This window comes from Hydra vulgaris, chromosome 03, assembly GCF_038396675.1.
Source record: "Hydra vulgaris chromosome 03, alternate assembly HydraT2T_AEP".
Taxonomy (NCBI): domain Eukaryota; kingdom Metazoa; phylum Cnidaria; class Hydrozoa; order Anthoathecata; family Hydridae; genus Hydra; species Hydra vulgaris.
In genome coordinates this window covers 7,311,276-7,324,417 of record NC_088922.1, presented here as the reverse complement: position 1 = coordinate 7,324,417, position 13,142 = coordinate 7,311,276, and the positions used below count along the sequence as shown (strand labels likewise).

Sequence of the window (13,142 nt, the reverse complement as noted above, 5' to 3'; positions counted from 1 at the left end):
TTAAAGTTGAACGTGATTTCTCTGGATTCCCTTTGGTTTATAGCCACCTACGTACTCGCATTTCAAATGATTTCTTAAACTCTATCATGGTGGTAAAAAACAATCTGATTTAATTGATAAAAAATAATTCGTTTAAAAAACTTGTTTACTTATTTAAAAACAATTCTCTTTTTTTTTTTAGTCAAACAACTGTTTTTCTACAAGGTCTCTTAATTTGCAATAGAATCTTTTGAGATTCAATTTTGTCTCCATAGAATCTTTTGAGATTTCATTTTTCATGATGAAAACTTTTGAGGAATTGTCAATTGAACCTGTCATTTTGAAAAGGACACAAGTCCAAAACTTTTAACAATTAGTTAATAAATTTAAATTAAAAATTTCTGTATGATTTATATTTTTTTACAAAAAATAAAAGTTACATAAGTTATATACGTTCTTGATTTATCTACTTTTATGTTTAATTTCTTTAGTAGTGTAGAAATTATTTTATTAAAAACCATGTTTTGTTAATTTTTAATAGTTTAAATAAATGGACTTGTGCCCTTTTCAAAATGACAGGTTCAGTTATTTTATTGTTAAATAAATCATAACTATTATAACCATAAGAATATTATTTGCAACTAGTTATAAATTATTACCGGTTAGTCTTTTTAATATGAATTTAATGAGCTGAATATAATTTATACGAAATATTTCAAATTCTTCAGTATAAACGAATTTAATCTGGCACAAAATTTTTGAAATTATGTGATCCATTTTTTTCATAGAATCTTTTAAATTCAATTTTTCAAAATAAAATCTTTTTCAGGATCAACTATTAATTAAAAATAACTGAAACAGTGTTTTTTTATTATTATTTTAATCAAAAAAATAATTATAAGTTTATTCATACTAATAAAAACCACTTTCAGTAATAAAAACTCAGCTTGAGATGGTTTTTACATTCTTATAATGGAAATTGCCAAGATTAATCAATACCAATCAATAGGGATGGCACTTTTACTTTTACTTTTTTTTTACTTACTCTAGTAAGTTAATTTTTATCAAAAAGTAAATTACATAAGTAATTTGAAACGTTTTATGTAAATTTACATTTCTGTATAAGTAATTATTTTTTTGAAACAACTTTTACTTTTTAAAGTTTTTTACTTTCAAAAAAAAGTTATGTAAAAGATTACATCAAGTAATTTACTTTTACATGTAAAGTAAGTCACGTGAAAAAGCTATTTTACTTTTACATTTAAAAGTTAATTACTTTTGAAAATTACATTACATAATATAAAAGTTCCTCAAACTGTAATTTACATTTACCTATAAAAGTAACTAATTAAGAAAAAAATTATATTATAAAGTAACTTGCATATGAAAGTAAATTACATAAAAGTAATATGCTACCAAATGTAAATTAAATTTACAAATAAAATAATATTTTTTAAGTAGGAATTTTTTATTTTAAAAGTTTCAACAAATCTTTATTAAAAATAAATTATATCAGAGCCAGAACCAGCTTTTTTTGGTCTTTGAGATAGCTAACTTCCAGACATGGAGCAAACTCCAAAAATTTATATGTTTATAATTATGTCAAATAAGGATGCTATGCAAAAAATTGCGATGATTGGGGGCTGGGAACAAAAAACCCTCAAATTTTGTCCCCCCCCTGCCCCAAACGTGAAAGCAACTAGTTGATGAAATATTTATTGTACTGTTTTTAACTAGACCAATATTCATCGATAAATTTTAAATTTCATAGTAAAATATTTTAGCTTTCAAAAATTATGACTATATAAAGTTTAAACCCCCCTCAATTTGAGGGGGTTATAAATTTTTATGTTCATTATTTTTGAACGCTGAAAGATAATACTATGAAACTTAAAATTTATCGATGAATATAAATCTAGTTAAGAACAGTACAAAAAATATTTCATCAACTTGTTGCTCTCACGTTTGGGGCAGGGGGGGGGCACAAAATTATAAGTATAAACATACTAATGTTTGGAGTTTGCTCCATGTCTGGAAGTTAGCTATCTCAAAGACTGAAAAAAGTTGGTTCCGGCTCTGTACATAAAATAAAATTTAAATTAGATAAGCTTATATTTTATATATAAAATGTAAGCTTATCTAATTATATATTACACTTTATAATATAATTTTTTTTTAATTAGTTACTGTTATAGGTAAATGTAAATTACAGTTTAAGGAACTTTTATATTATGTAATGTAATTTTCAAAAGTATAATATAAATTGTAAAGTAAATTAAAAGTAACTTATATAAAGTAAGCAAATAAATTTACTTATATTTTAAGATAACTTTGACATGATCTTGTATAAAAGAAATGCAAAAAAGTTAAACTTTAAGGCACTAACATTTAGTTTGCCGCAACATTCGATTTGCGCGGTTTTAGGTATTTCTTCCCTGTAAAGTTTGAAAATATCAATAATAGGTTTCCACACATGATTAAAACCCTCTCTAGTTCCGGTCCATGATAGTTTTAACTATTATAACCCTTCTCTGAAACAAACTGTCTCAAAAATGTTTAATCTCTGGCCAACCATTCGTAAGGTCTGGAATTCAGACAAAGCTAAAATAAGGCATTTAGCAGAAGGCGCATATACCCATGGGAGACTCAGAAAAGGTAGTTTATTAAAAAAGAACTTTTCTAATAAACTACCTTTTCTGACAATTTTTTTGCGTAAATGCATTTATTATTTAAAAACTAAGGAAAGTTTAAACTTTCCTGAATTATGGGAGCTATAACACCATGGCCTGAAGATTAAGGAGCCTCGAACTTTATTAAGAGGACTCATTATTTTTGTAAAGATTTTTTGCCACTTTGATACAAAAAAAGTCCACCTGCTCAAGAATATCCTTTGACTCTAAAAGTCTTATATCTTTATCTGCGTGTAGTATCAGTGGCCTAGCTACCATAAGGCCAGTATAAGCAAAACTTACGGTCCCACAAGCAACTAAATCAAGAACCGCAAGGTTCAGAAGCACTAAGATATATTTAAAGAATTTTTTTTTTTTTTTTTTAGAAAAGTTATAGCTCGAAAGAAACAGTAACTGGGCACCTTGGCCACGTATGTCTAATAACAAAATACACTTTGCTTGGCCGCTGTGTAATATACCTATATCCCGAGCATTTGTAATATACCTATATCCCGATTTATAAGTAGATAAAAAAATAAAAATTGTGGTGATTAGAGCCTGGATACAAAAATGCCCTTAAACATTTACCATCCCTACTCCAAATGTGAGGGCAACAAATTAGTAACTTTTATTGTTTTTGTTTTCTTACACTAAGTTTACATCCTCGCCAAATGAAGTGGTTGTTTCAATCTTTTTCTAAACATTCTTATGTGATAAGCAAGAACACACTTAAGTTTGGTACTTTAGTATGTTTTTGTTTATACCACAACATTGCATAATTTTAAAGAAAATTTAATATGAAATCTTATATAAACCATTTTGACCAAAATTATTGCGTTTACATAATTATATTAATAATACATCTCATAATTTACGGGCGTAAATTTTGAGATGTAATATTGATGTAATTATTAAAGACATCATTGTGTTATTGGTTATTTGGTTATCCATAAAGTCTTTAAATGAGTTTAATATGGTTTTTAACAACACATTTAAAGACTTCATTTGTACGTAGCTATTAATAATACTATTAGTTAAAGATACTGTTGATTAAGTAACTTTAATAGGTTTGGTAATAAAAAAATACGCCGCATTTTCAAATTATGAAACTTTTTTACATCGCTTTTAATGTGGTATAATACCACGCAATACTTGATTTAAATCCATTTAAAGTTAAATCATGTATTTTGTTTAATTTATATTTTCATGGATAAAATTTTTTAAAATCATTTTATTTATATGTTAAAAAAAAAATATATTCAAAATTTCTGTTATTTATGTTATAAATGTTATTTCAGAAAAAGATTCACCTTTTTCTAAAATTACATACTAAAACAGGAGTATTTAGTACTTCAGATACATATATTTTAATTTTTTAGATATATTTTCAAAAAATACAAAACTATAATTGTCAACTAAAATAAGGTTGTTAAACTCAAACTTCAGAAAAACAAATGATCATCAATTTTTAATGAAAAGTTTTTAATGTCTTTATTATGTACGGATATTTAGAGGCTTGGCAATAGAACTATTTTTGTCTTCCTCTTTTCCCCGCCTTTCGTATATTTTACAAAAGAAAATTAATAATTTGTAACGACAAATTAAGAAAAATAAAAAATTATAAAAATATAAAATCCATCACTGTATTAAAGAATGTCTTTATATAATAATAAAAAAAAAAACTAATGACGAAATTATATTTGGAAAAAAAATTAATTTGATAATTATTAAATCCCCTAAATAATTGGAGAGGTTGCTCAAAATTTATATGTTCATAGTTTTTGAACATGTTAATAAACTTAAATTTAGTTTAAAATGTTAAAAAAATTTATAAATGTTATAAACTCATCACTCTCACACCAATGGCATAAAAAGGAAGTCCACATTTTTAAGGGTTTATTTTTAGCAGACTCCAATTATCGCAATACTTTTGAAAAGCTTTACATAAACATGAATATATAAATGTTTGGAGTTTGCTTCATGTCATTACATAAAGTTAAGTTCTCAAACAAAAACAAAAAGCTTGCTATGGGCCTGATTTTAAATATGTGATTGGAATCTGGTTGTTTAAATATTTTGATTTGCACTTTCTACATGCATGGCTCTACATTTTGCAATTTTATTCTAAGTTTTGTATTTTGGCTTCCTTTATTCAGCGTGGTTGTTAAAAACCAATCTAACCAAAAAAAGTTATTTCTGGAAATGACCAACTCGAATAATTATTAGATAATAGAATAATAAAGGAATACTTGTTTCCTGGAATGGACTAATTGAATTTAGTTCATTCCAGACAACAGTTTTATGAATAGCTATTAATAAATAAACAAAAAAAAATTAATTTTAATTTCTGAGTGGCTGTTTCAACCAGAGCTGACTAGTGCCGTTCCGAATGGGGGTGAGGGGGTATCCCCCACCCCAAAGCTATTATATATGCATTTGAGTTAGCACATTTGTACATTTAGTTGGCAAGTTTTGAAGTATTTTTGACAAATAACAAGTATCGAGAACCCTTTTTTTTGTGTCTCTAGCTGGCAAAAAACACATACTAACCCCCTCCTCAATCAGAGACCTCTTCGAGACGGCTCTGACAACAATTACGCTGAATAAGAGAAGCAAAAAACAGCAGCATAACTACAAATATGCCTGGCTCATTTACAGTAAATTTTTATCAGGGTCACTAACTTATTTCCTCCCGAAAAAAAATTAATACTGAAACAAATAAATCAAAAAAATGTTTTCAAAGCTTTTATGCAAAAAATCTTTCTTTCTAAAAAGTTATAAACCCCAACTTTAAAGAAAAATAAAATAATAGAGAAAAAAAGTAAGGGTACAACCTCCTTGCCCAGGAAACAAATTTAACATGCACGTTCATCGGGACTACACAAATGCTTTCAAGATTAAGTAAAATCAAAGTAAAGCCGGAATGATAAAGTAAAATTAAAAAAAAAAAAAGATTCAAAAAAGTGGAGTTCTCTCCAGTGCTCTAAAAACAATTTCAACTTGTACTTTTACATTGGTGTAAATTAAGTTTACACCAATGCTGGAAGGTTTACACATGCATGAATTACCCATAGCTTAGAAATTATGCCCCCTTTCCCCATCTTCCCCCGACAAACTTTCATTATGGCCATTAACCTAATCTGCTAAACAAACAAAAAGAAATAAAAAATCAATGATTATTTAGCAGCCCCTATTAGTACTCATGCAACAGGGAGCCCGTCTCTATACTACTAGTATAGGCTATATTTGCCCTTAATTATAATAGAACTACCCTTTACGATATATGTGAAAAATAACAGGCAATAGATTTGAATATGCTACCTATCTCAAAATGTATGTTAAATCAACATAAAATGACTGTTCTTTAAGAAAGTAAACAATATAACTTTTTATTTACTTACCAAGTAAAGTATAAAATTTCAAAGAAAAAAATTACTTTTATTTGTAATTAAGTAAATAAAAATTTTTTTCAAATTACTTTTGTGTAAGCTGTTTTTGCTAATTACTTACTTTTTCACGTAAAAGTAATTTGTTGTTACGATGTAGTTTTATTTTACTTTGTAAAGTAAGTGTTATGTCTTTTAAATATTATATTTATGTAAGTTTATTTCATAAATAAAATTTTTTACATTTAAAAAGTAAATTACATTTCGATATAAATTTTTTAAATAATTATAACCAAAATTACTTTTTAAAGTAGCTTACTTTACATAACTTACCATTAAAAGTAAGTTACATTTACAAGTAAAACTAAAAATGTAAATAACTTTTACTTGTAAAAGTAAATTTCTTTTTCAAGTAACACTTACTAATTTAAAAAACTTAACTTAAGTAATTAAGTTTTACGCGTTATATAATTTATGTAAAAAAAAACAAATTACTTTTGAAAGTAAGTAAATTATATATTTTTATATGAGTTATGTAAAATAATTTACCTGTAAAAGTAATTCGCGTTTTTACATCAAAATAAGTAAAAGTGCCATCCCTACTAATCAATACCATCAAATACTATTAAACGATGCGTCAATACTAGTTAATATTAGTCAATACTATCAAACGATACATCGCTAAAAAGGGGAGAAAAAGACCTTTATGAAAGAACTGATGTTTGCTTATAGGGATTAAAATAAAAGTTTAATGAAGCAAAAAAGCAACAAATTTGTTTTAAATATTTTGACTTTACTCTTTAAATTAAGCTGAAATGCGCAATAAATTTGTTAGATAGATTTTTTCTTCAAGAATATCAAACAGCAAATATGTCAGACATAAAATTATGTCAAAATATGTCCATAGAAAATATGTCTGACATATTTTATGTCAGCAGAAAATAATTCAGACATAAAATTATGTCAAAATATGTCGATTGAAAATATGTCTGACATATTTTATGTCAGCAGAAAATAATTCAGACATAAAATTATGTCAAAATATGTCCGTAAAAAATATGTCTGACATATTTTATGTCAGCAGAAAATAATTCAAACATAAAATTATGTCAAAATATGTCCATAGAAAATATGTCTGACATATTTTATGTCAGCAGAAAATAATTCAGACATAAAATTATGTCAAAATATGTCGATTGAAAATATGTCTGACATATTTTATGTCAGCAGAAAATAATTCAAACATAAAATTATGTCAAAATATGTCCATAGAAAATATGTCTGACATATTTTATGTCAGCAGAAAATAATTCAAACATAAAATTATGTCAAAATATGTCGATTGAAAATATGTCTGACATATTTTATGTCAGCAGAAAATAATTCAGACATAAAATTATGTCAAAATATGTCGATTGAAAATATGTCTGACATATTTTATGTCAGCAGAAAATAATTCAGACATAAAATTATGTCAAAATATGTCCGTAAAAAATATGTCTGACATATTTTATGTCAGCAGAAAATAATTCAAACATAAAATTATGTCAAAATATGTCCATAGAAAATATGTCTGACATATTTTATGTCAGCAGAAAATAATTCAGACATAAAATTATGTCAAAATATGTCGATTGAAAATATGTCTGACATATTTTATGTCAGCAGAAAATAATTCAAACATAAAATTATGTCAAAATATGTCCATAGAAAATATGTCTGACATATTTTATGTCAGCAGAAAATAATTCAAACATAAAATTATGTCAAAATATGTCGATTGAAAATATGTCTGACATATTTTATGTCAGCAGAAAATAATTCAGACATAAAATTATGTCAAAATATGTCCATAGAAAAAATGTCTGACATATTTAATGTCAGCAGAAAATAATTCAGACATAAAATTATGTCAAAATATGTCCATAGAAAATATGTCTGACATATTTTATGTCAGCAGAAAATAATTCAGACATAAAATTATGTCAAAATATGTCAATAGAAAATATGTCTGACATATTTTATGTCAGCAGAAAATAATTCAGACATAAAATTATGTCAAAATATGTCGATTGAAAATATGTAAGACATATTTTATGTCAGCAGAAAATATGTCTCAGACATATTTGACAGATAACAACCCTGCTGGTGACTGTGCAGGCCACTCCAAAGCATCAATCTTGTTGGCGTTAAACCACATTTTAACACTTTTGTGGTGTGCTTGGGTTTGTTGTCTTGTTGGAATTTCTAAACCAAAGGAAGATTTTCCTTGGCATAAGACAACATGACATTTTCTAGTATTTCTTTGTACATCTGTTGATCCATTGTCCCTTGAATTCTATGTGGCAGGCCCGCGCCGCGCCATGAAAAACTGGCCCAAAAAACATCACCTTGTTACCACTATGTTTTACAGTCATTAGAGTATAAAAAGTTTACCGAGGGCTGAGTTCTTGGTTTTGGGGACAACAAACATATTATTTTCTGTCGAATCTAAAGCCATTAAACTTAGACTTGTCAGTTCAGAGCACATTTTTCCAAAAATGTAACTCTTTGTGTACGCAGTGTTATTTTTTAATGTAAACTTCAAATGACTAATGAGATTGCGTTTTTAGAACAATAGTTTTTTTCAGGCAACTCTTCCAAATAGCTTATTTTTGCGTAAGCGACATTTGACAGTGCTGACAGAAAGATCGAATTTTAGATTTCGAGCAATTTGATTCTTAATTTTTGGTGCGCCAAAACAAAGGATTTAGCTCAGCGATATAGATATTGGCTACATCTTCTCTGAGGGTTGTCTTTCATTCGCGAGTTTTTTTGCATTTTTTGTTGCTTAATGAACCAGTATAGTTAAATTAATAGCACTCATAACTTTTTTATGAAAGCAACCCAATCTTTAAGCTATTTCAGAGTTGTTCATTTCTATATCTTGTCCTCGAAAGACATCTGCTCCATGTTTTCCTTGTCCCATAGTTGAAAGTATATGATTTTTGCAAAATGAATTACAAGTTTATCTTTAAAATACTGAGTATAATGATTTTCTTTTGATATAATAGAAGAACTTTGTTTTTTTTTTACGAAAAAGTAAATATGTGCTATTTAAAATTTAAATGTGACCGCTAAAATGCTCAAAACAATCAATATCAATTGTTAAAAATGTCTAATGAGTAGTTCCGTTCAAAAAAGTAAACATTGTTGATGCTATAAAAAATAACAGCAATTACTATAAAAACATAAAACTTGATATCAAAAAGTTAAACCAACTGGTCATGAAAGTGTGCTATTTATATTGTTGCCACAGTGTGTGTGTGTATATATATATATATTGCTCTTTTCTTCTTTTCTTTCATGTTATTTTTCTCTTAGCAATTCGAAAATCTTTTCTTTTACTTTCTCTTTATTTATTTAATATTGTTAATGTTTTTCTAATTTTACTTTTTTTTGTTTTACAATTAATTTTAAGATTTAAATTAGAAGCTTTAAGATTATTTTAATAATGTGATTATAATACCTAAGTTAACTATTATTTATACAAATAATAAGATTTTATGAGTGCATAGTAATATTATATTTATTACTATTGTTGTCATAAATTAGTTTTTATTTTAATTATCTGACAAATTTGAATTAATTTACCCATTCATTTATCAAATAACATATTTAAGTAAATCAGTCCTCAAAAATTCTTCCAGACAAGTTGATAGGCAAGGTTAAGCTAGGTAATATAGGTAGGCAAGGTTAAACTAGGTAATATAGGTAGGCAAGGTTAAGCTAGGTAAAAACTAAGATAAAAAAAAATTTAAAAAAAAGTCTTAACAAATTCTAAGATCAACACTGAATAAACCTTTTTCTAAATAAACAAGAAAAATCAAAACATTAAAAAACTAACAAAACCTTATAAAATGTGTTATTACAAAGTACATCAAAATTTGTATCAAGAGATATGAGTGAGCATGTGCAAGGTTCACTAGGATTAGAGGGAGGATTTTCATCAGTGTTTCGATCAAGTTGTAAATCATCCAAGCTAGTTGAAAGTGATAACTGAGATGCCAGTGAAGATTTCCTAATAGTTAACTTTTCTTTCTAAACAATAAATAAAAATTTAATTTAGGCATTTTAATGATTATGTGGTTTAAACTTTCTTTGCAAAAAAAATAAATAAAAAAATACATATATAAAGAAAAGCTTTATCATGAAATAGATAAAAAAAATTCAAGTTTGAAAGCCTTTGATGTGTCAAAAGCAATAGCTCTTGCCTCACTTATCAAGTTTGGCATGTTGATCTTCTCCATAAACTCTCTTCATATGATGTACCTGGAAATTTTTTAAAAATTACTGAATTATTCCTTCTAACTGCAGTATTGAATTATCAATTGAAGACTAGTACTCTTCTACATTTTCAGTAACTTCTAGGGTACCATTTTTTGTCTTATATGATGAGCCTATTTCATTTATATTACAGGGTGTCCACTCTTCTGGAAAAAGTGGAAAAAATGTAAAGGACTGGTTTTAAAAAACAACATCATTAAACCAATGATGCACAAAAAATACATTTTCAAGTTTCTTTAGCATGTCTTTCAAAAACAATCCTTTCTAGTTCTTTATTAGTCTTTCTACTTCATCGCATTTGAAGATTATTAATAAGGAAGATCTAACTGAGTGTAGCCATGTTAATAGACTTGAAATTGGTATTGAGCTTACTGAGTGGTGCCATGCTAATAAACTTGACATTAGGACACCCTATATTAATAATCTTCCTGATAATGTTCTTTTTGCTGCTGACACAACTATATGCTCTAATATATGCTTGACAAAAAGTTATCAATTTTTACTCGCTTAGAACAGGCAGCTAATCTTTAATCTGATCTCTTTTCTGTGACAGCTTGCGCATACAGTGACTGACGTAACTTACACAACAGGTTAATTTTGACTCTTAGCGTTGACGTTGCTGCTGATAATTATCAAAATATTGTTGAATTAATGAAAGGCTCATCGAGTCCTCTCATGAACTCTCAGGTTATCATTTACTACTGATTTCTTCTGGAAATTATACAACCAATTGCAAAGTAGCATCTGCTAAGGGTGATTCTTTTTATCATGCTTGTTTTTTTTTAACTCCTGGTTCTATTCTCTACCTCTAAAAATCTTTCCTTTATTTTATTATTATTTTGTCAATCTTTTATGCAGATTTTTTTTATTGATGTCCTATCTCTTTTTAAGGTTTAAAAATGTATTGAAATGTAGTTGGACCGGCACTAACTTGCGGCAAGCTTGAGGTTACCATTTTTTCAAAAATCTTCTTCTGCTTAAACAAGCAAACATCTCTTGTTCCATCAACCAAAACTCAATCTTGTATGCTTTGTGTTGTACTTGAAACTGTACATAAACATTGTTATGACTGACACAACAAAACGCACATACAAAAACTGACATTTAGAGATTTAGATACAAAAAATTTTGCTCAACAAAATCAGTTTAAAAAAATAAGAATTTAAACACTTGTCACATACTTGATGAAACTGACAATTTTTTCTTTGACGCTCACATCTCAAGTAGTGTAAAGCCACTGTCCAAAAGAACCAATCAGACTCATCACCAAATATTCTATAAAAATGTTTTAAAAAATCAAAATAAAATAAACAACAAAGAAAAATAAATTTTATAATTATATTATTAAATGGTAATTTACTAGAAAATAATATTAAAAAAAACATCAACAAATAAAACATTGTAAAATTATATAAATAAAAAAAATCTTACTGTGCTATATATATGCACCTTTCTGCAGTACCAAAAGGACAATTGTATAAATTGCTTAAGACCGAACTATACACACAAAGAAATAAACAAATAGATATATAGTTAGCATTTATATGTATAACTTTACACAACTATTAATTATAATAAACATTTATGTTTATAAATAACTTTGCCTAAAGATATGGGACCATTTTAATTTTTTATTTGAATTATTTATAAATTAAAGAATTTTTAATTTTTTCTTTAACTATATTGCCTTTTCCAAATTTAAGTCAAATATATTTATATATCATCATGATCAGTTGAAATTTGGACGATTTTAAATTGAGTTTTTTGAAAAACCACTTAGTCAATTGTTATGATTTTTTTTTATAATGATGCTAACATAATTAGTGTGAGTGTTGTTTTTATAATGATGCTAACATAACTTTGTGTCTTGTGTGCGAGTGTAGTTTTGTTTACTCCTCATTAGTTTTTGCAATGTTAAGTAAAGAGTCAGAAAACCAAAAAAAAAATTTTACATAGAAATTCCATCGTTCTCATATTACATGATTTCAAAAACATTTAAAGTTCTAAAACCAACTGTTGGAACTATTATAAAATGTTGTAAGGAAAACAAAATTGTAAAATAGTTTCAGGAAGTGGTAGAAAGAAGGCAAAATCAATAGTCAACTTAATTTATTAAAATCCGACTCAGTCACAACAAGAACTATGAAGTTTAAATGCAATAAAGCTTTCGTTCAAAGATTATTCAAAAAAGAAAATCTGAAAAAAGATTACAAGAAAAAAATACCAAAAAGGTTGCTTAATCGAGAAATCAAGACAAATGAAGAAGCTGAAAATTTGCTTAAATTAATTACGAAAAAATATTTTACGCATTTTAGAAGACGATGAAGCTTACTGTAAAAAAGATCACTCAATGCTTCCAGGTAATCAATACTATTATCAGTCGAAACGTTATAAAGCTTCTGAGAAATTTAAGAACATTTGAGTGAGAAAATCACTATTGAGTACCTTGTATGGCAGGCAACTTGCAGTTGAGGTTTTAAAAGCTCTTCTTTCATAACAAATCAATCTTTGACACCAGATCTATATGTGAGAGAATGCTTGAAAAAACGACTTCTTCCTCTAATTAAAAAGCAAAAATAAACGACTTCTTCCTCTAATTAATAACCACAAATAATCAACCTTACTCTTGCCAGATCTGGCATCGATCCACTATTCCAAAAAAGTAATTCAGTGGTATACAAAAAAAAGAGTCAATTTTGTTCCAAAGGATGCTAATCCACTAAACTGTCCTGAGCAGCAAGTTATCAAATCTTATTGGGGAATTGTGAAGGGAATATTGAGT

The 13,142-nt window shown here is 27.0% G+C and overlaps 1 protein-coding gene across 1 annotated transcript in view; it reads right to left on the bottom strand.

Moving 5' to 3' along the window:
• LOC100198607 (WD repeat-containing protein 11) overlaps positions 1 to 13,142 on the bottom strand; it is a 70,016-nt gene that overhangs the window by 17,667 nt on the left and 39,207 nt on the right. Inside the window, exons 18-20 of the mRNA XM_065792215.1 lie at positions 11,792 to 11,857; positions 11,542 to 11,635; positions 9,926 to 10,114 (exon numbers count right to left, since the gene is read on the bottom strand). Of these exons, the coding sequence (XP_065648287.1) occupies positions 9,926 to 10,114; positions 11,542 to 11,635; positions 11,792 to 11,857 (349 nt within the window). The remainder of the gene's footprint in view (positions 1 to 9,925; positions 10,115 to 11,541; positions 11,636 to 11,791; positions 11,858 to 13,142) is intronic.